The sequence below is a fragment of the Phyllosticta capitalensis genome, assembly GCF_038381095.1.
Source record: "Phyllosticta capitalensis strain CBS 128856 chromosome Unknown BKA78scaffold_10, whole genome shotgun sequence".
In the NCBI taxonomy this organism is placed as follows: Eukaryota; Fungi; Ascomycota; class Dothideomycetes; order Botryosphaeriales; family Phyllostictaceae; genus Phyllosticta; species Phyllosticta capitalensis.
Window position 1 is genome coordinate 483,579 of NW_027117448.1, and position 19,208 is coordinate 502,786.

Here is a 19,208-nt window from a genome sequence, read left to right on the forward strand (position 1 = left end):
AATCTGGTTCTGTCGCAGACAGGGTCGTGGACTGGAGAGGGCGGAGGAACTAGGTAGAGTGTGCAAAAATGCCGTGTGCTTGCGGTGGTGGTGGTGTGTTATAACACCCTGGAGCTAGAGCTGAGCCGGTCGGCCATTAACTTCGATCTGCATGTATGAAGAGAAGAGATTCCCCCCACCCCCAAATACCTTGACTTGAGCATTTTCAAAAATAAAACAATTGAAACTTGAAATTTGAAACTTGAAGTGGAGCACATCTGGTGTCCTTGTTGAACGACTGGCGTTGACGCTCGCGTCATGTATCCATCCTACCATCCGCTAATGGGTTGAGACGAGATTGGGAGAGGGGCAGTGGAGTGCACTGTGAAATACAGATGCAGGAGACAATCAGATCAAGAAGAGAGCACATGTAGTAAGAGATGAAGGGGTGGGGGGAGCATTCGGTTTGCTGGGGGGCAGCATCACATCTCATCCATCATCCCATTCATCAAAAATATCAAAAACGTTTCAAGCCCCCCTTCTTTTTAGCACCTCGTCCTCCTCCACTGACTATCACAAGAACCTTCTCCTCCTCCTCCTCCTCCTTCTCAAGCCAGAAGCCTCAAACCAACATGTACTGCGTGCGCGCAAAACGCCGGGCATGATATGATGCCTGACTGCTCGACTTCAAATCTATCACGCTCTATTTCCAATCCTTCCAATCCTTCCTTCGTTCCCTTCTTCCCTTCCTTGACCAAGTGAGATGGACTGCCAAACGTCGTTTATTTTGATCTATCTTTCTGCCGTTTGATTAATCTCTTTCTCTCTAGCCTGTCCCGCTACGACAAGGTGGTGGTGTGTTGCTTGCTCGCTTACTCGCTTGTACGAGTGGCTGGAAAGCTGGCTCTGATGCTGTAGGTATGCTGTTGTGTCGTTCACTTAGTCAGTTGGTCCGTGAGTCAGTTAGTAACTCACTACCCGCAATTAGGAGGGAGGAAGGAAGTGTGAGACTAGCAGCAGCAAAAAGAAATCAATGAACAGGGCAGGGTGCGGCATCACAACTCATCCAAACCGCGCAAAGAATCCAACTTTAACATCCAAGACAGCATGCTCCTTTACTAGTAGGAGCCTAGGAGGTGCGGAGGCAGGTAGTTCATTTGGAGACTTACTTGGGTTTGATACCTCTGCGGCTATGTACTGTTCACTCGCTTTCTGCTTCGTTTAATCATTAACTTTACCTTACTTTCCGTCTTCCCCTGACGTACGTACATCTTCGCACTGCCAAGATTGTCTCTCCATACGTGCTTCATTCACTACACACCAGCTCGCCAGCTCGCTCGCTAGCTAGCTCACTCGCTCACCTGCTTGCTGCTTCACCAGCGCAAAGGTCTGACGACAGCAGCACTGGCAACAAAAACGACAAAACTCGTGCATCGTGTCCAAACCATCATCCATATGCATGCCGTTCCCATCCTCTTCTACATAGTTACCGCATCAACGACGACAACAATAACGACCTACGCATGCATGCAAAGCATGGCCGGCCATGCTCTCTCTCCCTCTCGCTCCGTTCCCCTTTGCCGCTCCCTTCAAGACCCCCGGGGATACAATGGGGTTGTCCAGCCAAATCAAATGGGTGCCGTGACAAACACCTACATAGCTTGCTTCATCATCAAAAGAGAGGAGAAGGTCTCTCGAAGAAGGAGAAATAAAGAGGACCCAACGCCCTCTCAAACGGAACAAAAGAAGAAAAAAACATGCACACGAGATTACAAAGACATCGACAGGCAAATGTCGCAAAACGGTCGCTAGATCCTGCAGACCACCACCTCATCCTCCGCCATGATGAAGCCCCCCCCCCCCCCCCCCATCTTTTCGCGTTCGAATCTCTCATCCTTTCCAAACCTAAGCCCGAGTCGTTACCATCTCACCTCACCTCTTCTCGTCCGCTCCTCAATCCCGCTGTCCCTCGTTCAAGAGCAACTCGACGACAATCTGGCAGCGTTCATGGCGAGGATGCTGCATGGCCAACTTGACCGTGCGGCGCGGCGCGCCCGTACCACTGGCACCGGGGGCGCCGGACTGGTTCTGATCGAGGTAGCCGCCGCTGCCCATGCCAGTCCCCGTGCCATTGGCGCCGTTGGCGGGCGTCGGGGCCACGCCCGCGGCGGCCCACGTGCCGCCCAGGCCCTCGCCGTCGTCGAGGCACTTGACGTCGCGGCCGGGGATGACCTGGCGCAGACGGCCGTTCTGCGCGTTGCGCACCTCAACAAAGTCGGGGTCGAAGAGGAGCACGTACGGCCCGTAGAGCGCCGCCGAGCGCGCCTTGCCGACAAACTCCATGATGACGCTGCGCGACACGTCGCCGTGCTTGTTGCAGTACACGGCGCACTCTTCGTAGCACAGCAGGAACTCGGCATCTGAGAGGCGGAACATGCCCAGCGGTGAGAGGTTCTGCAGGCGCTGGTTGATGGTGGCGACGTGCGCTTGGCGGAGGTCGGGCACGCTCCAAGGCTGCTTCTTGTCCAGGGTGAGGACCTCAAAACCTTTGGAAGTAGAGATTGCGAGGGACGAGTGGAAGAGGTTGAGCCCGAAGCATTCGGTCGGAATGTAAAAGTCGTCGTACTCGCGGAAGAAATCGGTGCGGCCGCTACGGAGGAAACGAGACTTCTTTTCGGTCGATTTTTGAAAGACTGGTTCGAGCACTTTAAAGGTTGAGGATAGTCCTTCACGCTTCTTGTAAAAGACCAGCGTGCGGTCCTTCATCTTGCCTGTCGCGAAGAAGCCAACATCGCGGGAGCCAGACAGCTTTTGAGGCGCTCGCCGTGAGCTGTCGCTGGGAGGGACACCCCCAACAGGGCAGACCAGGTCGAGATGGTAGGCAATCAAAGCCTTGTCCGCGATGAGCAACATGATGCTAAACTCTTCAAGCACCGAGATTTGTGTGACCTTGGACATGGAAATCGACCTTGCCCAGCCGCGAGGGTTATCCACCTCCGAGATGAAGACGCCAAAGTCTGTTCCAACAGCCACCATCGACTTGCCGTTGGGCTGCATAAAGGCTGTCGCGCAGTTAACCTTGGCTCGACAAATGGGACCAGGCCGGCCAGTGTTTGCATAGCGCTTCTCCACTTCGTCAATGGCCCGGTCTAGGGGAGTGCCCTTGATCGTGATGCTAGAAGAACCAGCCGAGCCACCGTCGTACGCAAAGGCTGCGTCTGCCATTACGCGAAGGCGGAAGGGCTCAGCATTTTGGACAAACAATGAAGCCGCATGCCTGGTCTTGGCTTCGAGAATCTTCTCACACCAGTCCTGTCGATTTTGAGCGCTTGGGGCAAAGAGTGTGTAGACCTCTTTGCCAAGATGCTTGATCCGGAACGGATACATGATTTTCTCGTCCTTGGGGCTCTCGAGGACCGTATTGACGACCATGCCCTTGCTTGTCGATGAGCTCGTCAGACCGGAGTTCAGGGATGAGCTTGTAGAAGTGTGTGATAGGGGTGCAGGGCTTGCGTTGGATCCAGCGCGGAGCCTCGATTCGGGTCTCGCAGAGGTTGAAGACACTGTGGCCACGCCCTTGACAGATGATCTCACGACCGGGTCGTCGTTTGAGCTTTCAAGAACCAGCAAGTCCATTGGAATAGGCTGGGGTTTGTCAGCATGAGTTCAGTCGACTAACTGATAGAGCACTTACCAGGCGCGAGACGTCATATCGCTCTTGCTTGGGACCTCCCTCGGGTTCCCTGTGCAATACCGTCTTCGCGAGAACCAGATAATGGTCAAAGAGCAGCGCATGCACCTCGAGCCAGGTATAACGTGTACCGCCCATCCGCTGCAGGTCACCCTTGTAGATCAGCTCACGGCCCAAGTGGTTCAAGTTAAGTTCCACGCGCTGCATGCCAGGTCGCAGAATCAGCTTGGTCTGCAGGTCAGTCAAATCGACTTTGCGCGTCATGTCGGCCACTCTTCCATCACACTCCAATGTCACCGCCTTAATCTCGTCAATGGCCGTCTGGAGATTCCTCTTCTCTTCGCCATCGGGCGTCTTCTTGAGCGCCGTGTTCAGCAACAAACCAATGTGCTGCAGGCGGGTAATTGGAGATTTGAGGTAATTGTCCCACGCGAGCTTGTTGGACATTTTGTTTGCACGCGCCTGGTCAAGGAAGCTGCGGAACAAAATGTTCCTCTCGGATTCTTGGCGGATGAGAAACGTCGCATACGGGAATGCGGCGGCATACTCGATGTAGGCACTGCGCGCCTTGCGGATCCATTCTCGGAAGATGTCGCTGAACCCAACAATCCACGGTCCTTGCTCTTGCTGGCGATACTTTAGTTGGGGCAGGAGGTGCTCTTCATTAGCTTGAATGACTGGCTCCAATTTTCCAAACACATCCCGAATGAACCATTTGAGCTTTTTCGGGGGAATGACGGGAGGCTGCATCCCCATCAGACTGTCGCGGTATACCAGACGGAGCACGTTGAGTGATTCCATGTAATTGTCTTCGGTTGTGACAATTTCGTGGAGCATGTTTTGCCTCGTCACTTCCCTCTGGTTAATCCCGTCCACGTCTTCCTTTTTGAGTTTGTAGAACGTGGCCCAGTCAGGTGTCTGCTTGACTGACGGCTGTGCACGAAGGTCAATCTTCTTCAACGTTCTCTGGCAGTGATGGGCGTAGCATCGTCCTGCAGTGTGGACGTCATGGAGCTTCGGCGCATAACAGCCGCTTCCGGTCAACTGGAATATAACACCAGAGGTCGTGGCAGGCTTGAACTTGAGCCATTCTTCGACGTGCTCGAGAGATCCAACCCTGTACATCTCCTGAACAACTTGCGCAGCCAAATTTTCAGCATCTGCCACGTTCATCGTCGGGACCTTGTGCGTAAAGAGCGCCACCAGACCATCCGTGATCAAGTGCTCCTTGAGATCCGACTCTCCCTCGGCCATCATGCGAAGCCAAGAAATCACAGCACTGAGAGCCCATGGCTCAGTACACTTGGCAAAGTCGCGAGGAGTCAGTTTGCTCGGGCTGAAACGTTTCCCAGCAGGAAGTGCCGGAAGGTCCAGGGTAATGGTGCTTCCAGTGGGAGGGGTCAAATTGTCTCCGCTCGAGTCAGTCTTTTCATACAGGGCAGGTGTCCGCATCTGCATGCTCCGCAGCCTGCGTTCCTCGGCGTCAGTTTTGGACCTGATGGGCGGTATGGTTTGCTGCGTAGTGCTGTGGCTGACTAGAGATGTTGATCTGGGCACGGTTGCGCCCGCGGGAGTGGACATGTAGTCGTGACTTGGAGGATAGGGGGTCCGGTTCGCATCATACTGGTAGTTCAAGCCCTGGTGGAATTGCTGCTCGCCAACTGGTGGAGGAGGCAAAGGCCTTGTCGGCATCCCAGGGTGGTAAAACATGTCCGGAGGCTCGCCAGCTGCTTGGTTCATAAGACTCATTTCATCACCTTCGTCGTAACTGCGACGTCTGCTCATTGTAGGATCAGCAAAGCCGCCGGTTCCAAAGGTGTCAGTCCTGGCAGCTCCAGAAACCCTCATGTAAGGATCGTAGTCGGCGTCGCTTGTCTCACCTGACTGACGCATGGAACCCGAAGAAGACATTGTGTGGGTCTGGCTTTGAGACCGATCCAATAACGCAGTGCTAGATGCAGATTCCGTCGGGGTCATGCCATAAGAACCAAGAGCCACGGTGCCTGTTCCATCAAACGTGCTGACATCTACACCAGGAAAAGAACCGTCGCTTTGCTGATCAGACTCCAGACCGGGCTGGGCGGGGACCTGCGGCATGTAGCTCGTGAAGAAGCCATTGTCTTGTTCCTGCAACATGGCCACACCGTATGCAGCCTCGGGATCACTATCAACGCCATAGTCTTCATACGGAGGGTGTCCATTCGTTGTAGTAAGGCCTCCAGCCAGCGAAGCGTAAAAGGGTGGTTCGCCACGATCTCCATTGACCGGCGGCTCAACTCTTGGAGATCCTCCAGCATTCATGACGGCGTTTTCAACCTCGTCGAATAGCGCCTCGTTGTACGGGGCCTGAAGTCCGTTGGTCTCGTCGAAATATCCGGGGTGTTCCTCTTCCTCCAACGGTGGACCTGGCAGAGGCCGAGATTGTGGGTGTCTTCCAACGGTATTCATCCTCTGGGGAGAGTATTGCGGGGGGATTGCGCCGGGGGTAGGAGGGAGAGGGTTCGAATGGTATTGCGAGGGGGACCTCCGCTCATCGTGCCTCGTGGCGCCGTGGTGGTAGCCTTGGTGGACAGGAGGAGACGGTAGCGGGTTGTTATGCAGAGAGTGCATCTGGGCTGCAGAGGGTCGTCTTGCCATGGCCGAGGGATCGTGCCAGCTCTGCATCATGGCCCCGTCGGCATGTGGTGGTACAGGAACAGGAGGCGGCGCAGGCGGTGTGTAGCCGGCATGCCGAGACGCAGGAGTTGTAGGAGAAAGATGAGGATCTGCCGTGCTGGGACGATGGGCAGATGGCGAGGGAAACTGAGCAGTCGGGGAAGTCGAGTAGGTGGTCGGCGAGTGGCCGTAGCCGCGGCTAGCGATTGAAGATCCCCTCCCAAGGCTTGGATCCGCATACGCAGCTGGATTGTAAGTCGGCTGTGACGCAACGGGGTTATACTGCGTTCGATTGACGCCTCCAAATTGCTGGGGATTCGGGATTTGGACAGGAGGAGAGTATTGGCGGGGATTGTAAGCAGAGCGGTGGTTTGGAGTGGGAGGCGCAGGATGATATTGCCCGAAATCCGTTCTCTGAGGCGTCGACGGTGCGTCCAGCGGAGGGTTTGCGCTTGGATCTCCTCCTATGAAGAGCTCAGGGTCTTGTCGCACAGGATTAGTACCCCGCCTAGGAGGGCGCGGAGGCGCAGATCCCATACTGCCATAGCCATGTGCCCTTCCGTCCATTGCAAAAGCTGCCTCGTCGGTGGTGTCGTAGCTTGGCCGGCGACCGTAGCTCGCGGTCTGGTATCCTGCTGAGCCCTGCTCCTGCTGGGAAGAGCCAGGCCGATAGTACTGGCCACCGTTGGGGTAGTGTGCCATTTTGGGCGCAAATATCGAATAAGAATGTAAAGGCCAACGAGCGTGGTTTAGAGAGGGTTATGTATAGGGCGCGGTCATGGACAGACGACGAGAGCGTCAAGGCAGCGTAGCGGGCGGCGCGGCGGTGTAGGCGTCGGGGCAAGCTGGCGTGGGATGATGTCGCGCAAGGTGTAAAAGTAGAGATTGACGGTTAGGGGCCGGATCCGGACGAGGTGGTGGCCGTGGCCGTGGCCGTGAAGCGGAGAAGTCGTGGTGACGGGGTCGGCGGCGAGGTTATGCGACGGTTGGGCGTCAAACCAGTCGATTCGGCGTAAGGATGGGCTCGCGCCCGGCCGATGAAGGTGCAGAGGTTGACTATGTAGTCGGAGGACAGAGGGATGGACGAAGACGAGTGGAGTTGAGAGAGGTCTAGGGCTGCTCTCACGGGTGGTTTGGGGCTGCGGCAGCCTCCCTCCGATATGCGCCAATGATGTGTAGCTCGGGTGCTGATGTTGGGCTAGGCCATGTCGTCCTCCATTTGCCTTATGACAACCCTTTGTCTTCCAACCATGTCATTGCATCGCCACTGCTTTTGCGCAGTCGCGCAGCAAATTGCTTTACGACCATGACTTGTGCCACGGCCATGACTGCAACACCACCCTCTGCTCGTTCCGCTTGCTGCACCGCCTTCTTCTCCACGCCAAGCTCTTGTCCGAACCCAAAGCCTAACAACCATTGGGCGCTTCGCCATGTGAATTATTCCATCTCTCCACAATTCTGCGTCCAAGTCTCTCCTTTCCGTATTTTCAATCTACTTCTAGTTGTACACCACCGTCCAAGCACTCGCCGGTATGGCCGCCCCAATCTCACCACCTTCTATCCTTCGACGTCTTTTATGGTTGGACTTTTATTCAGTCAGATTGATCACCTCTCGTCAGCCGTCCCGCTTGGACAATTGAGGAACCACCTGTTGGAATGTTTGTATATTTTTCGGCCCCCGAAACATTGCCATTGCCAAGAGGCACCACTTGCGACAAGCCAGCGCCGACAACCTACCAAATTCCAACTTCACACCCAAGTCTCCGTAATTGACGCATGTACACTGTGGAGCTTGGTTGTTGAGCGACGACGACTGTCGGCAACGCCGAGGGTAAGGCGCAGTCGTTTCGGCAGTCTCCACAGGCGCTCGTCAACCCTTTTAATCCTCCGCCTTCGCTCACGTTATTGAGCAAAAAATCCTCCGTCAACACCAATGACCTTGTTCGTCACGTATCCCGTCTTGACCATCCAGATGACTGTCTCTGCGATTTCTTCCGGCTTGCCGAGACGACCTATTGGTATTTCTGTCGACTGATTAGCTTCTCTCTCGTTGACCAAGGAGCGGTCACATACTCTTGGCCAACTCATCGTTTCTCCCGGGCAGCATCGCTGTCTCTTCGATAAGAGCAGGAGCCACTCCATTGACGGTGATTCCCTTTTGGCTGTACGCACCCGCCAGCCAGTGGATCAAGCCGTGCAAGGCTGATTTGGATGATCTGTTGACCGGCAGATTAGCAATGTCCCTGCACAAGGCTGCCAAAAACATACGCGTAGTGCGGACCAACTACTCCTCCGTTAAAGGCGGCGACGCTGCTGCAAAAGATGATGCGCCCCCATCCGCCGTTTTCCATGGCAGGGGCACACAACTGCGTCAGGAGAAAGGCCGAACCGCAGTTTGAGCGCCATGTCTTTTCAAAGTCTTCGATGCTCACGTCGCTTGCCGATTTGAGACCGTGCTGGGACAGCGTAGTTCCCCCATTGTTGAAGAGAATTGAAGGATGGCCAAGAGCTGATACTACGGAGCTGTGCAGACGACGAACCTGCCAAGGGTCAATTTGTTGAGAACGAGAAAAGACATCAGGACTACACACCTCTTCATAGTCGTTCAAGTCAGCCTGAAAGGCCTCGGCTCTGACGCCCTTTTCTTTCAGGCTCTTGATGAGGGCCTTGGCCACGTCGACATTGGAGTTGTAGTGAGCGGCAATGGTGCAGCCCATTTCGGCCAGCTTGAGACAGGTCGCTTTGCCAATGCCACCGCTGGCACCTGTGACAAGGGCGACATGTTGTGACAGGTTTGTCTGTAGCACCGACATGGTTGCTGATAACTATGCAGTATACAGTCTCGCGTCTGTGAGGGCGAAGCTGATGCTGCAACGCGCTGTCGTCATCTTGGCCGTGCAGCCCTCGGACTTAACCATCTCCACTTTAGGACGCGGCGTCTGACAGACCCCAGGGTTCCCACATGCTGGGTACATGTCCAGATCATGCCATTCTTGGAATATGCAAAAAGTTGCCAATCTTGCATTTCGCCAAACCTCAAGACTAACATTTTGTACTCCAGCCAACCACGTGCGTCGGGTTTCGAGAGCTGACAAAGATTCAACCGCCCCGCCGTCCCCTGTGTGGGGTACGGTACAGCGCCTCCGCACACTCCACCATTGCAGATGTACTTTGAAAAGGTAAGCGATTTTTACACGGCTTGCAGCTCTCTCTCGGCAATGCATCCGTCGCGATGAGTCACCGGGCATAGCCCTTCTTCTGAGGGAATTGACTCTTCTTCTTCCTTATTCTTCTTCATTCTCACTTCTAACCTATTGAAACTGAGATCATCCTCCAGGCTTCACACCCTACTTGACCGCCATGTCCACTGCCAATCCACCAACTTCGGACGCCGAGGCTCCGCCAAAGCGCATCCACGTCCGCGCCGCAGACGCCGAAAAGTTCGTCCAGGATGTCCTCGTCGGCAACGGAGTTCCTGCAGAAAACGCCCAAATAGTCGCTCAGTGCCTCGTAGCCGCTGACTTGCGAGGCGTTGACACGCACGGCATCAACCGCATCCCTTCCTACATGACCCGAATCCGCCAAGGGGTTCTGGATGGGAAAGCCGCCCCAACCCTCAGTCAGGTGACACCGGTCGTGGCGCAAGTCGACGGCAAGAATGGCTTTGGATTCGTAGCAGCCCACCTGGGCATGTCGGCTGCAATTCGGATGGCCTCTGAATTCGGGATCGGCATGGTCAGCGTCAAGCACTCGAACCATTTCGGCATGTCAGCCTGGGTGGTGCAGCAGGGGCTGGACGCGGGCATGATGACGCTCGTCTATACCAACTCGTCCCCGGCCCTGCCCGTGTGGGGTGGTCGCGAGAAGCTGATGGGTGTTTCCCCCTTGGCTTGCGGCGCTCCCGCTGGCAATACCAAGCCCTTCATCCTCGACATGGCGCCTAGTGTTGCCGCTCGAGGCAAAATCTACAAGGCCCTGAGGCGCGGAGAAGCCATACCTCGAGACTGGGCACTCGACGCCGAGGGGCAGCCCACCGACGACCCTGCAGCCGCGTTGCAAGGAGTCATGCTTCCCATGGGCGGTCCCAAGGGCTCCGCTCTGTCCATCATGATGGACGTGTTTTCCGGCGTCTTTTCCGGCTCGGCGTTTGCGGGTCATGTTACCAACCCGTACGACCCGTCAAGGCCCGCCGACGTTGGACACTTCTTGGTCGCCATCAAGCCCGACTTGTTCATGAGTTTGGAAGACTTCAAGGAGCGCATGGACTACCTCTACCAGCGCGTTGTCGGGTGCGAAAAAATGGCCGGGGTGGAGCGGATTTTCTTTCCCGGTGAGATTGAGCAGTTGACGCAGGAAGAACGCCAGCAGAGCGGCATACCGTATGTGGAGGCGGAGATAGAGGCTCTGAATAAAGAGGCGCAAATGGTTGGAGCGGCTGACCTGAGGCTGATGGCCTGAGCCTCTGACGATGTCCGGTAATCATTTCCATTTACATGTACCAGAATCTTCGCGTCCGAGGGAGATTCCGGGAGCCTTGAAGCATATCTCACCGAATCGTCAAAAAGAGGCATACTTCAACGTCTTGACAGTAATCCAGGTCGTGTGCCCAGACATTTTCCCCACGTCTTGGCGGAGACTTGTCCCGTTCGGCGGGCCAAAATAGTGGAGAGCGGAGCCCTCGATAGACATGGAAATCCGGGGTCGGGACAATTCATGCAGCTCGCAGAATGATTGACCGACTGCAGACTGCCAAGTCGTTACGCGCCCCCAAGCCCGCGCAAGCTGGTTCTCAGCGTGCTTTTCAGCGACAAGAGGCAGCGGAAACCCCCTGCGAATCGAAACAAGCCCCGGCCAAGAATGTTCCCCATGCGCCACAAACCCAGCTGGATGCTCGGCAGCGGACGCCCCATGCAACGTCAAACGAATCTGTGGCCTGGTATCGCTACTTACCCGTGACCACGATGGCTCGCTGGCGACGTCGTAACCCCGTTGGATTGGTCCAGCTCAGCCCTACATCCCCGCAAAGTCATGGAGACATGTCAACTTAGCCGGCCACATCGGCCATGCCCGAGGGGTGCACGAGTCGGATCAGAGCCTTCTTGTGGGTAACAACGGGAGCTACTCTCCATCTGTGGCTCCACCCGCAACGAAAATCGCACGGCAGGAGGGGAGGAGGCGCGCGGGCACTGGATATTTCCGCGCATAGTTTCGCCATCGCTGGCCTCGCGCGGCCATATTTAAACTCGCCCATCACCGCGTGTTGGTCTAGAGTGCCATTGCGGTCTAGTTGTCTTGCGCCGTCAGTCAATTCCTCGAGTCCATCCCCGGAGCGCAATCATGAGGATCGACCAAATCTGGAAGAAGGGGCTGGAGGACATTCCCAGGGAGACGCTCAACTGGCGTCTTTGGTATGGAGTGTTTGGTAAGTGCCATTGAACGTCCTTGATTGCTTATATTGACAAAGGCAGTGTTTGGCTTCATGGGCGCGGCTCGAGGTCTCGACGAGGGACTCTCCGGAACCACTGTTGAACAAATCTCGTTCATGCACAAGTTTGGCCTCGACGATGCGTCCCTCAGCGAGACTACGCAGGCAGACAAGATTTCCAACATTACATCCATGGTCCAGCTTGGATCCATCCTCGGCGCCATCATCGCCTTCTACCTCACCGACAAGCTTGGTCGTTTGTGGGCCACAAGACAGCTGTGTCTTGTGTGGGTCACGGGCATCTCCATTTACCTAGGCGCCTCCTCCTCCGGAAGCATTGGCATGGTATACGCGGGCCGCTTCATAGCTGGTGTGGGTATTGGTCAGACTACTGTGGTTGCGCCTACCTACCTTGCTGAAATCTCGCTTCCACCTCTGCGTGGTGCATGCGTTTGCGCCTTTGCTGGTTCCGTCTACTTGGGCATCATGCTGTAAGTACGCTTCGTCCCAGCGCCAAAATGTTCTAACCGTTTATTACAGTGGTTACTTTGCATCATGGGGCTCTTCCATCCACATGGGGGACAACAACCAGGCGCAATGGGTCGTGCCCAACTCGCTGCATCTCATGTTTGCAGCCATCATCTTCTCCATGAGCTTCTTCGCCACCGAATCTCCCCGTTGGCTCATCAAGGTCAAGCAAAACGAAAAGGCGTCCCGCAACCTCAGCATCCTGCGCAACCTCCCCGAGGACCACCCCTACATCCAAGCCGAGTTGTCCGCCATTGTGTCGCAAATCGAGGCTGAGGCCGAGGCCACCATGGGCACTACGTGGAGCGGGCCGCTGCGCGAGCTCGTCATGCTGCCGGCCAACCGCTACCGATTGATGCTGTCCTTCATGTCGCAACTGCTGGCTCAATGGAGCGGCGCCAACAGCATTACCATCTACGCGCCCAACTACTTCCGCATGATGGGCGTGACGGGGCAATCGGAGAAGCTCTTCGCAACCGCCATCTTCGGACTGGTCAAGTTCATTTCGGCGCTGACGTGCGCCCTCTTCCTGGTCGACTTCATCGGACGCAAGCGGTCGCTCGGCATCGGCATCACGCTGCAGCTCGTGTCGATGCTGTACATGGCGCTCTTCCTGGCCATCGACGACGGCGCCTCGGAGAAGGGGACGTCGCAGAGCCCGTCGCAGAAGCACGCCGCGCTGGGCGCCATCGTCTTCATCTACTTCAGCGGCTTCGGGTGGGCGCTGGGCTGGAACTCGGTGCAGTACCTCATCAACTCTGAAATCTACCCGCTGCGCCTGCGCGCCATCGGCGGCTCCATCGCCATGACGGTCCACTTTGCCAACCAGTACGGCAACTCCAAGGCCGTGCCGTCCATGTTCAACGACATGGGCAACGCGGGCACCATGTTCTTCTTCGTCGCCGTCACCGCCATTGGCCTGGTGTGGGTCTACTTCTTCCTGCCCGAGACGAGCAAGCTCAGCCTCGAGGGCCTGGATCGCCTCTTCGAGATGAAGTGGTGGCGCATCGGCAGGAACGGCCGCACTTTTGCCCAGATGGAGGACGCCGAGCTGGTCGAGGCGGCGAGGAGGGAGAAGGGCGCCGTCGAGTTTGTCGAGAGGGTCCCGAGCGAGAGGGGCGCGGTTTAGTTGTTGGTTGCGGGGAATTGAGAAGTGGATGGAAGTGGCAGATGGAATTCGAGCAGTTGGATGGAGCAGTTGGTTCAACTAATGACGATGTTACGATTGCTTTTCTCAATATACCAAAATGCAACTTTTCCAACGACGCCGACAATGAGACCTACCTCGCTTTTTCTTCTCCCATTTGCAACAATCTCGTTGCTGTTTCCGCCTCACGACAACCTCAAAATCACATCAATATCCACGCACCTACCAAGAACCTCCGCCTCATTTGTCCCCCCGTCCCATCCCATCCCATCCCATCCCTCCACGCAACCCCCTCGTCCCCGTAATCCGTATCCCCCAATTCCCACCCCCCATAATAGCCTTCTCCCCCCATTCCTACTTCTCCCGACCTCACACCACCCACCCGCACATGTGCATGCAATCGGCGGCAGAAAAATCGCGCTCTCCTTGGCAGATGTACAACCTCGACGCTCTCTGCGCCTTGGCCTTTTGCGCACGCTCGCACGAAACACGGTGATGCGTGACAAGGTTTCCCCACACTCCACACTGCCGCGGCGGGCGGCTCCGAAGTGATCCCTGACGTTTTGCCTCTTTATGGGGGAGAAGCTTCAAGGTTTGCGTTGCGTGCCTCGTGTCGAGACGTGGCCGTGTCGAGGACGTACTGCAAGTGTTGGAAAACTCAGTTTTGATGGAGCCGCTTCCTTCCTTCCTTCCTCTCCGACATATTCGAACATTTGGCGGACTGGCTGCTCGTTCCCGTCTCGTCTCGTCTCGTTCCCGTCGTCTGGGGTGCGTGCGTGCGTGCTCGTCTCGAACTGATGGTGCATGTCGTCGTTGCACAAGACATACGTAGGTAGACATCCTCATTCCACCATGACCCAACCAACGACGTCTTTCTGTGGTGGGTGCTGGTGATATACACAAGAGGCGAGGCGAGCTCTTGGCCACGGCGCTCCCCCCGTCCCCTCCCCTGCTCTTCTTGGCAACCGTCCGCTCTGCTTTGCTTTGCTTTGCTTGCTTTCGCTTGCCTTTCCTTGCGTCGCTTGGCGGGCTGGGCTGGGCTGCTCGGCACTTGGCGGGACGGTGGCGTTGGCGTTGGCGTTCCTTTTGCTTTTCCGAACCATTGAGGTGCTACTGCAGGTACAGTAAGTACACTGTACAGCAGGTAGTAGGTACACACATCGTATCGACACTTGTTGGGCAAAGTCAAAAACGGCGACAAGAGGAAGTTGGATGAGTTTGCGAGGTGGTGCCGAGCTCCGCGTTATTATTATTATTATTCTCTCTTCTTGAGCTCTAGCATGAGGCATTTGGTGCAGTTCGGAAAAGTGTGGGCTGTCATGGGCTCGATTGACGAGAAGCGGGAAGGTTGGAAAAGTTGAGGTTGAGGTTGAGGTTGGGATTGGCCTCTCTCTTTATCTCGCTCTCTCTGGCCATGGTATTGTGAGCTTTGGATTGCAGATGAGGCAAGCGGCCGAAAGAAGATGGGAGGCAGGAGGAGGAAAGTGTGAGAGATGATCTTGACTCGAAACTTTCAAGTGGGCAAGCAAGAAGTGAGCTTGAGATGATGATGGATGAGTTGGATTGGAAAAGCATCAATTCCACCGTGCTATGCGCAAGCCGAGTCCATGTCCATCTTACAATGCAAATGGCGACAAAAAAAAGACGTCTGTCTTCCCCCTTGCCGACCCCCTTGATGCCCCCTCGTCACCCCTCCATCACAACAGCCACCCACCTACATCCTGAACACGCCCCAGCGTCCCCTATCCTCCCTGTTCTGCTTACCCTCCGCATTGACACCGCCCATGGCAACCTCCAACGCAACACCCAAGCAGCCCCTCGTCATCTCAGGTCTGATGACGCCATCGTCCCACCCCCTGGCCGTGCCGAACAGCACCTCGCTCTCGCGCTCGATGCGCTGGCGCAGGCCCTCGTCGCGCTTGCCGACGCTCTCCATGACGCTGGCCAGCTGCTCGGCGCCCATGACCGACGTGCGCGCGTTCGGCCACGTCCACAGGAAGCGCGGCGAGTAGGCGCGCCCGCACATGCCGTAGTTGCCCGCGCCGGCGCTCGCGCCCACCACGACGGTGAACTTGGGCACCGACGCCGTCGAGACGGCCGTCACCAGCTTGGCCCCGTTTTTGGCGATGCCGCCCCGCTCGGCCGCCGCCCCGACCATGAAGCCGCTGATGTTTTGCAGGAAGAGCAGTGGGATGCCCCGTTTCTCGCACAGCTGGATGAAGTGCGCGCCCTTGAGCGAGGCCTCGGTGAACAGGATGCCGTCGTTGGCCAGGATGCCGACCCGGTGCCCGTGGATGTGCGCGAAGCCCGTCACCAGCGTCGTCCCGTAGAGCGGCTTGAATTCGGAGAAGCGGCTGCCGTCGACCAGGCGCGCGATGATGTCGCGGGCGGGGACGGGCAGGCGGGGGTTGGTGCCGACAATGCCGGGGAGTTCGAGGGGGTCGTAGAGGGGTTCGTCGTAGGATTTGTGGGACGTAGCAGGAGAAGATGAAGATGATGGGACTGGGGACTCGGCCTTGGGATAGTTGAGATTGGAAATGCAGCGGCGCGCCAGGACGAGGGCGTGCGCGTCGTCGACGGCCAGGTAGTCGGTGACGCCCGACACTTCGCTGTGGAGCTGGCCGCCGCCCAGATCTTCATGGCTGACGACCTCGCCCGTCGCGGCCTTGACGAGCGGAGGCCCTGCCAGGAAGATGTGGCCTTGTTTGGCGACAATGATGCTTTCATCAGACATGCTAGGCACATAGGCACCGCCGGCCGTGCAGGGACCCATGACGACGCTGATTTGAGGGATGCCCATGGCGGACACTGAAATGCTTAGCAAGCAGCTGATGGTTGGGGTGACTGTAAGACTTACTGTTTGCCTGGTTGAAGAATATCCGCCCAAAATGCTCCTTGTCTGGAAACACATCTGCTTGATGGGGCAGATTGGCACCACCAGAATCGACAAGATAGATACAAGGAAGACCTAGACCAGATCAGGACCTGCTCTCAAAAATTAAGGGGAAAGACTCACGATTTTCCTGGGCAATGGCTTGCGCTCTCAAATGCTTCTTGACCGTAATGGGGTAATATGTTCCGCCCTTGACACTGCGCGCCATCAGCACTCTCCTCTCCTCCCCACCTCGTCTTTTGCGGACAAGTAGTACACCTACGTGCTATCATTGGCCACAACCACACACCAAACGCCCTCAACCTTGGCCAGCCCCGTCACCATGCCGCCCGCCGGCACCTCTTCGCCTTCGTACACGCCCTCGCCCGCCAGCGCGCTCAGCTCCAGAAAAGGCGTCCCGGGATCCACCAGCGCCGTGATGCGGTCACGCACGAGCATCTTGCCCCTCTCGACATGTTTCTGGCGCGCCTTTTCGGGCCCGCCCAGTGCGACCTTTTGGTGCAAAGCAGCTATGCGTTCTTGTGCCTCGGCGAAGGCGGCGGCGTTGGATTGGAAGAGTTCGGACGACGGATCTACGTTGTTGGGGAGGATGGAGAGCGCCGAGGCGTGGGATTGAGGCGTGTATGATGCAATTGAACGAGAAGAGAAGATGGCGGACAGTGTCGCTGGTTGTGGGCGTGTTCGTGGGCGGGTACAAAGGAAGGGCGAGGGGTAGCATGGGCGGCGGTTTGTATGGATAGCGCGTGTCCATGCGGTACAATTGCTATGGGGCTTTCGGTAGAGGGGAAGACATGCTGAGCGAGGTAGAGGAGCCATTGCTATTCCGTTGTTGTCGATTCATGGACAGGTGAGTGGTAGCTGTCGACTGAGACGCGGAGGTGAGCTATGGAGCTTGGGCCGAGCCGAGCCTAGCCGAAGATCCCTGTGCGGGGTCCCCGGATCGGCTCGCCGTCTTGTCCAACACCAACCAGGATACGAAAACGGATGTGGGCGTTGACCAATCGATTCATCTTGTCTAGTATCAACATGGAATCTTAGTAATCCGCCAGCCTTGCATGTCTGGTCTATCAACAGGTAGGCACAACCCCCTTTTCTCAATTTGCCCCGACTTCTGGCGCATACTTGGGTCTCATGGGCTCCCATCTCCAACCGTGGTCGAACGTACAATACGGTCCGCCGTCGACATCTCTCAGCCAGCGGATTGTTTGTGCAATTTTCCTGTGCTCCATTTCCTTCTCGAGCCACTTCCTCACCTGCACGCCCGACTCTGGACCCTTGAGAGGGCTCTCTGGCAGCTTTTGGGCCTCATCACTCCGAAGGTAGCCCAACAGCTCGCATCCTAGCAATCCGGCAGGAAGCTGCCGAACCGAGTCGACATCTCGTGGGATCCAACCTTGGTAGGCGTTGATGTATGATACTTGTCGCCAGCTTGTCGTCCAGCTTGGTCCGCACGGTCCTTGACCAAGCTCCCACGAGTCATCGTTCTTGCGAGATTCGCTACGTGGTCTGTTCAGCAGCCTTTCGTATCGATCCGGACAGCCCCATGTGAGCGCTGGCAGCCATTCGCAACCGGAGACGTCGAGCCACTTGAGACAGTATGTGTTTTGGGATAGGCGCCGTAGAATGTTGGATGCTTCTTGCCAGTCGTTATCCAGTTCCGAGTAAAAATGTCGACCGCCGGCCTGCACTCGGCCATGACCTGCCGAAATGGAAGATGTTGTGGCGTTGGGAGTCAGAGTCGGCGTCGGCCAGTACGCCAGAGACAAATGTGTCAGCGTTGGCAGATGGGTTGACAGGGAGAGAAGTTGTGCCCAGGAACCCGTCTGAGGATGTGCAAGTGACAGGTGTGTCAGGCATGGAAACCGGACATTGTTCATGGTTTGCGGAATTTGCGGTGCCCCTGACTCGGCTGCTTCCTCCCAAGATTCCGCAACCTCATCAGAGATTTTGAGACGTTCAAGGGCCACGGAAGCATCCTCTTTTTTTGCTCTTGGGCGGGTCGTGAACCTGATCAACTCTGCAAGAGACATTCGATCGCCGATAAAAGTGGTCAGGTCCAGGTGCCTTAGCTCGTCGCTACCAGTTGCGCCAGGCAGCTCATCTTCCTCTTTGAATATGACTCTTAAAGAATCGAGTCCGACTCCACTCGCAGGGCCATGTACAGCAATATATGTCAAGAGCAGGCCCTTGAGAGGTATTGGTAGCGTTGCCAAGTGATATTGCTCATATTCCACGATGAAATCCCAATTCCGAGCAAGATGCTTCAGAGTCGTATCGACCAAAGACCCAGCCTTGGGCAAGCGTTCAGGCCAGAATGCTGGAGCCTGTCCCGAGCGCGAAGGTGGCCCAGAGGTCGCTTCGTGCTCCAACTCTTCTCCCTGGGAATTTCCCTCCAGCCAGCTCTGTGGTGGAGGTGGACCCGGCACGCGCCTCCCGTTTGAAAGTCTCGCCGGAGTGTTTACTCTAGGGCCGGCGACTGCGGGGAGGTTGAGGACTTTTCTCACGGCAGGGTGGAGTGCCTTTTGCGTAAGGCCCTCGGCCAGCTCATTGCGCTGCTGAATGCCCGCTTTTGGGGCTTGTTCGCGGCGCAACTGGTTCAGCCGTTCATTCACGCTTCGCGAGGCAGAAGGACCAGCCTGAGAGCCCCCCGAGCCGGACGGTCGCGACGAGGCCAACGAAGGGTGCACGTAATTTGGCTTGGTATTGAAGGTGGGCTGTCGCTTCTTGGGCATGGGGCTGGCGTAAGATGGACGGCGTGGATGGCTTGCAAAAGTCGGCGGCCGATGGTTCTCCTGGAAGTGTCGACCTTGGCGGCCGTGGAGTGAAGATGTTGAAGAGGCTGCAAGTGGGATTACATGTCGAGCAATGGCGGCGAGGAAAGACGAGGTCG

The 19,208-nt window shown here is 56.5% G+C and overlaps 9 protein-coding genes across 9 annotated transcripts; 5 read left to right on the plus strand and 4 right to left on the minus strand.

Annotated features, from left to right (window-relative positions):
* Window positions 1-1,130: 1,130 nt before the first annotated feature.
* BKA78DRAFT_323153 (uncharacterized protein) lies at window positions 1,131-1,848 on the plus strand. The gene has a single exon (XM_066889176.1). It carries the CDS (start codon window positions 1,435-1,437, stop codon window positions 1,789-1,791), a length of 357 nt encoding a protein of 118 aa, XP_066740339.1. The 5' UTR covers window positions 1,131-1,434; the 3' UTR covers window positions 1,792-1,848.
* Window positions 1,827-7,490, minus strand: BKA78DRAFT_346432 (CNH domain-containing protein). Its single transcript, XM_066890525.1, has 2 exons — window positions 3,674-7,490; window positions 1,827-3,624 (listed from the first exon to the last, which is right to left on the minus strand). Exons 1-2 carry the CDS (start codon window positions 7,025-7,027, stop codon window positions 1,933-1,935), a joined length of 5,046 nt encoding a protein of 1,681 aa, XP_066740340.1. The 5' UTR covers window positions 7,028-7,490; the 3' UTR covers window positions 1,827-1,932.
* Window positions 7,491-7,526: 36 nt separating this feature from the next.
* On the plus strand, window positions 7,527-8,616 carry BKA78DRAFT_323156 (uncharacterized protein). Its single transcript, XM_066889177.1, has one exon. It carries the CDS (start codon window positions 7,632-7,634, stop codon window positions 8,232-8,234), a length of 603 nt encoding a protein of 200 aa, XP_066740341.1. The 5' UTR covers window positions 7,527-7,631; the 3' UTR covers window positions 8,235-8,616.
* Window positions 8,228-9,138, minus strand: BKA78DRAFT_256784 (3-oxoacyl-reductase; the record flags this gene model as incomplete). The annotated part of the gene is made up of 4 exons (XM_066885123.1): window positions 8,228-8,349; window positions 8,399-8,541; window positions 8,594-8,865; window positions 8,917-9,138. The coding sequence occupies 4 exons, from the start codon at window positions 9,136-9,138 to the stop codon at window positions 8,228-8,230; spliced, it is 759 nt and encodes a 252-aa protein (XP_066740342.1).
* Window positions 9,139-9,685: 547 nt separating this feature from the next.
* Window positions 9,686-10,783, plus strand: BKA78DRAFT_256200 (Malate/L-lactate dehydrogenase; the record flags this gene model as incomplete). Its single annotated transcript, XM_066885063.1, has 1 exon — window positions 9,686-10,783. One exon carries the CDS (start codon window positions 9,686-9,688, stop codon window positions 10,781-10,783), a length of 1,098 nt encoding a protein of 365 aa, XP_066740343.1.
* A 135-nt stretch (window positions 10,784-10,918) lies between these two features.
* On the plus strand, window positions 10,919-11,518 carry BKA78DRAFT_28847 (uncharacterized protein). Its single transcript, XM_066885748.1, has one exon. It carries the CDS (start codon window positions 11,053-11,055, stop codon window positions 11,371-11,373), a length of 321 nt encoding a protein of 106 aa, XP_066740344.1. The 5' UTR covers window positions 10,919-11,052; the 3' UTR covers window positions 11,374-11,518.
* Window positions 11,519-11,662: 144 nt separating this feature from the next.
* Window positions 11,663-13,407, plus strand: BKA78DRAFT_355908 (general substrate transporter; the record flags this gene model as incomplete). Its single annotated transcript, XM_066891987.1, has 3 exons — window positions 11,663-11,747; window positions 11,794-12,241; window positions 12,291-13,407. The coding sequence occupies 3 exons, from the start codon at window positions 11,663-11,665 to the stop codon at window positions 13,405-13,407; spliced, it is 1,650 nt and encodes a 549-aa protein (XP_066740345.1).
* Window positions 13,408-15,006: 1,599 nt separating this feature from the next.
* On the minus strand, window positions 15,007-17,255 carry BKA78DRAFT_287482 (carboxyl transferase domain-containing protein). The gene is made up of 4 exons (XM_066885731.1): window positions 16,581-17,255; window positions 16,442-16,515; window positions 16,283-16,393; window positions 15,007-16,233 (listed from the first exon to the last, which is right to left on the minus strand). The coding sequence occupies exons 1-4, from the start codon at window positions 17,132-17,134 to the stop codon at window positions 15,140-15,142; spliced, it is 1,833 nt and encodes a 610-aa protein (XP_066740346.1). The 5' UTR covers window positions 17,135-17,255; the 3' UTR covers window positions 15,007-15,139.
* A 157-nt stretch (window positions 17,256-17,412) lies between these two features.
* On the minus strand, window positions 17,413-19,050 carry BKA78DRAFT_257102 (uncharacterized protein; the record flags this gene model as incomplete). Its single annotated transcript, XM_066885155.1, has 1 exon — window positions 17,413-19,050. The coding sequence occupies one exon, from the start codon at window positions 19,048-19,050 to the stop codon at window positions 17,413-17,415; it is 1,638 nt and encodes a 545-aa protein (XP_066740347.1).
* Between the last annotated feature and the right edge of the window lie 158 nt (window positions 19,051-19,208).

Bases quoted from the DNA above. Each gene is read 5' to 3' on its own strand.
- BKA78DRAFT_323153 (XM_066889176.1), top strand. From the start codon at position 1,435: ATGCATGCCGTTCCCATCCTCTTCTACATAGTTACCGCATCAACGACG.
- BKA78DRAFT_346432 (XM_066890525.1), bottom strand. From the start codon at position 7,027: ATGGCACACTACCCCAACGGTGGCCAGTACTATCGGCCTGGCTCTTCC. The intron at 3,625-3,673 runs GTAAGTGCTCTA...GACAAACCCCAG, and splicing joins GATATGACGTCTCGCGCCTG to CCTATTCCAATGGACTTGCT.
- BKA78DRAFT_323156 (XM_066889177.1), top strand. From the start codon at position 7,632: ATGACTTGTGCCACGGCCATGACTGCAACACCACCCTCTGCTCGTTCC.
- BKA78DRAFT_28847 (XM_066885748.1), top strand. From the start codon at position 11,053: ATGATTGACCGACTGCAGACTGCCAAGTCGTTACGCGCCCCCAAGCCC.
- BKA78DRAFT_287482 (XM_066885731.1), bottom strand. From the start codon at position 17,134: ATGGCTCCTCTACCTCGCTCAGCATGTCTTCCCCTCTACCGAAAGCCC. The intron at 16,516-16,580 runs GTAGGTGTACTA...GATGGCGCGCAG, and splicing joins GTTGTGGCCAATGATAGCAC to TGTCAAGGGCGGAACATATT. The intron at 16,234-16,282 runs GTAAGTCTTACA...TAAGCATTTCAG, and splicing joins ATTCTTCAACCAGGCAAACA to TGTCCGCCATGGGCATCCCT.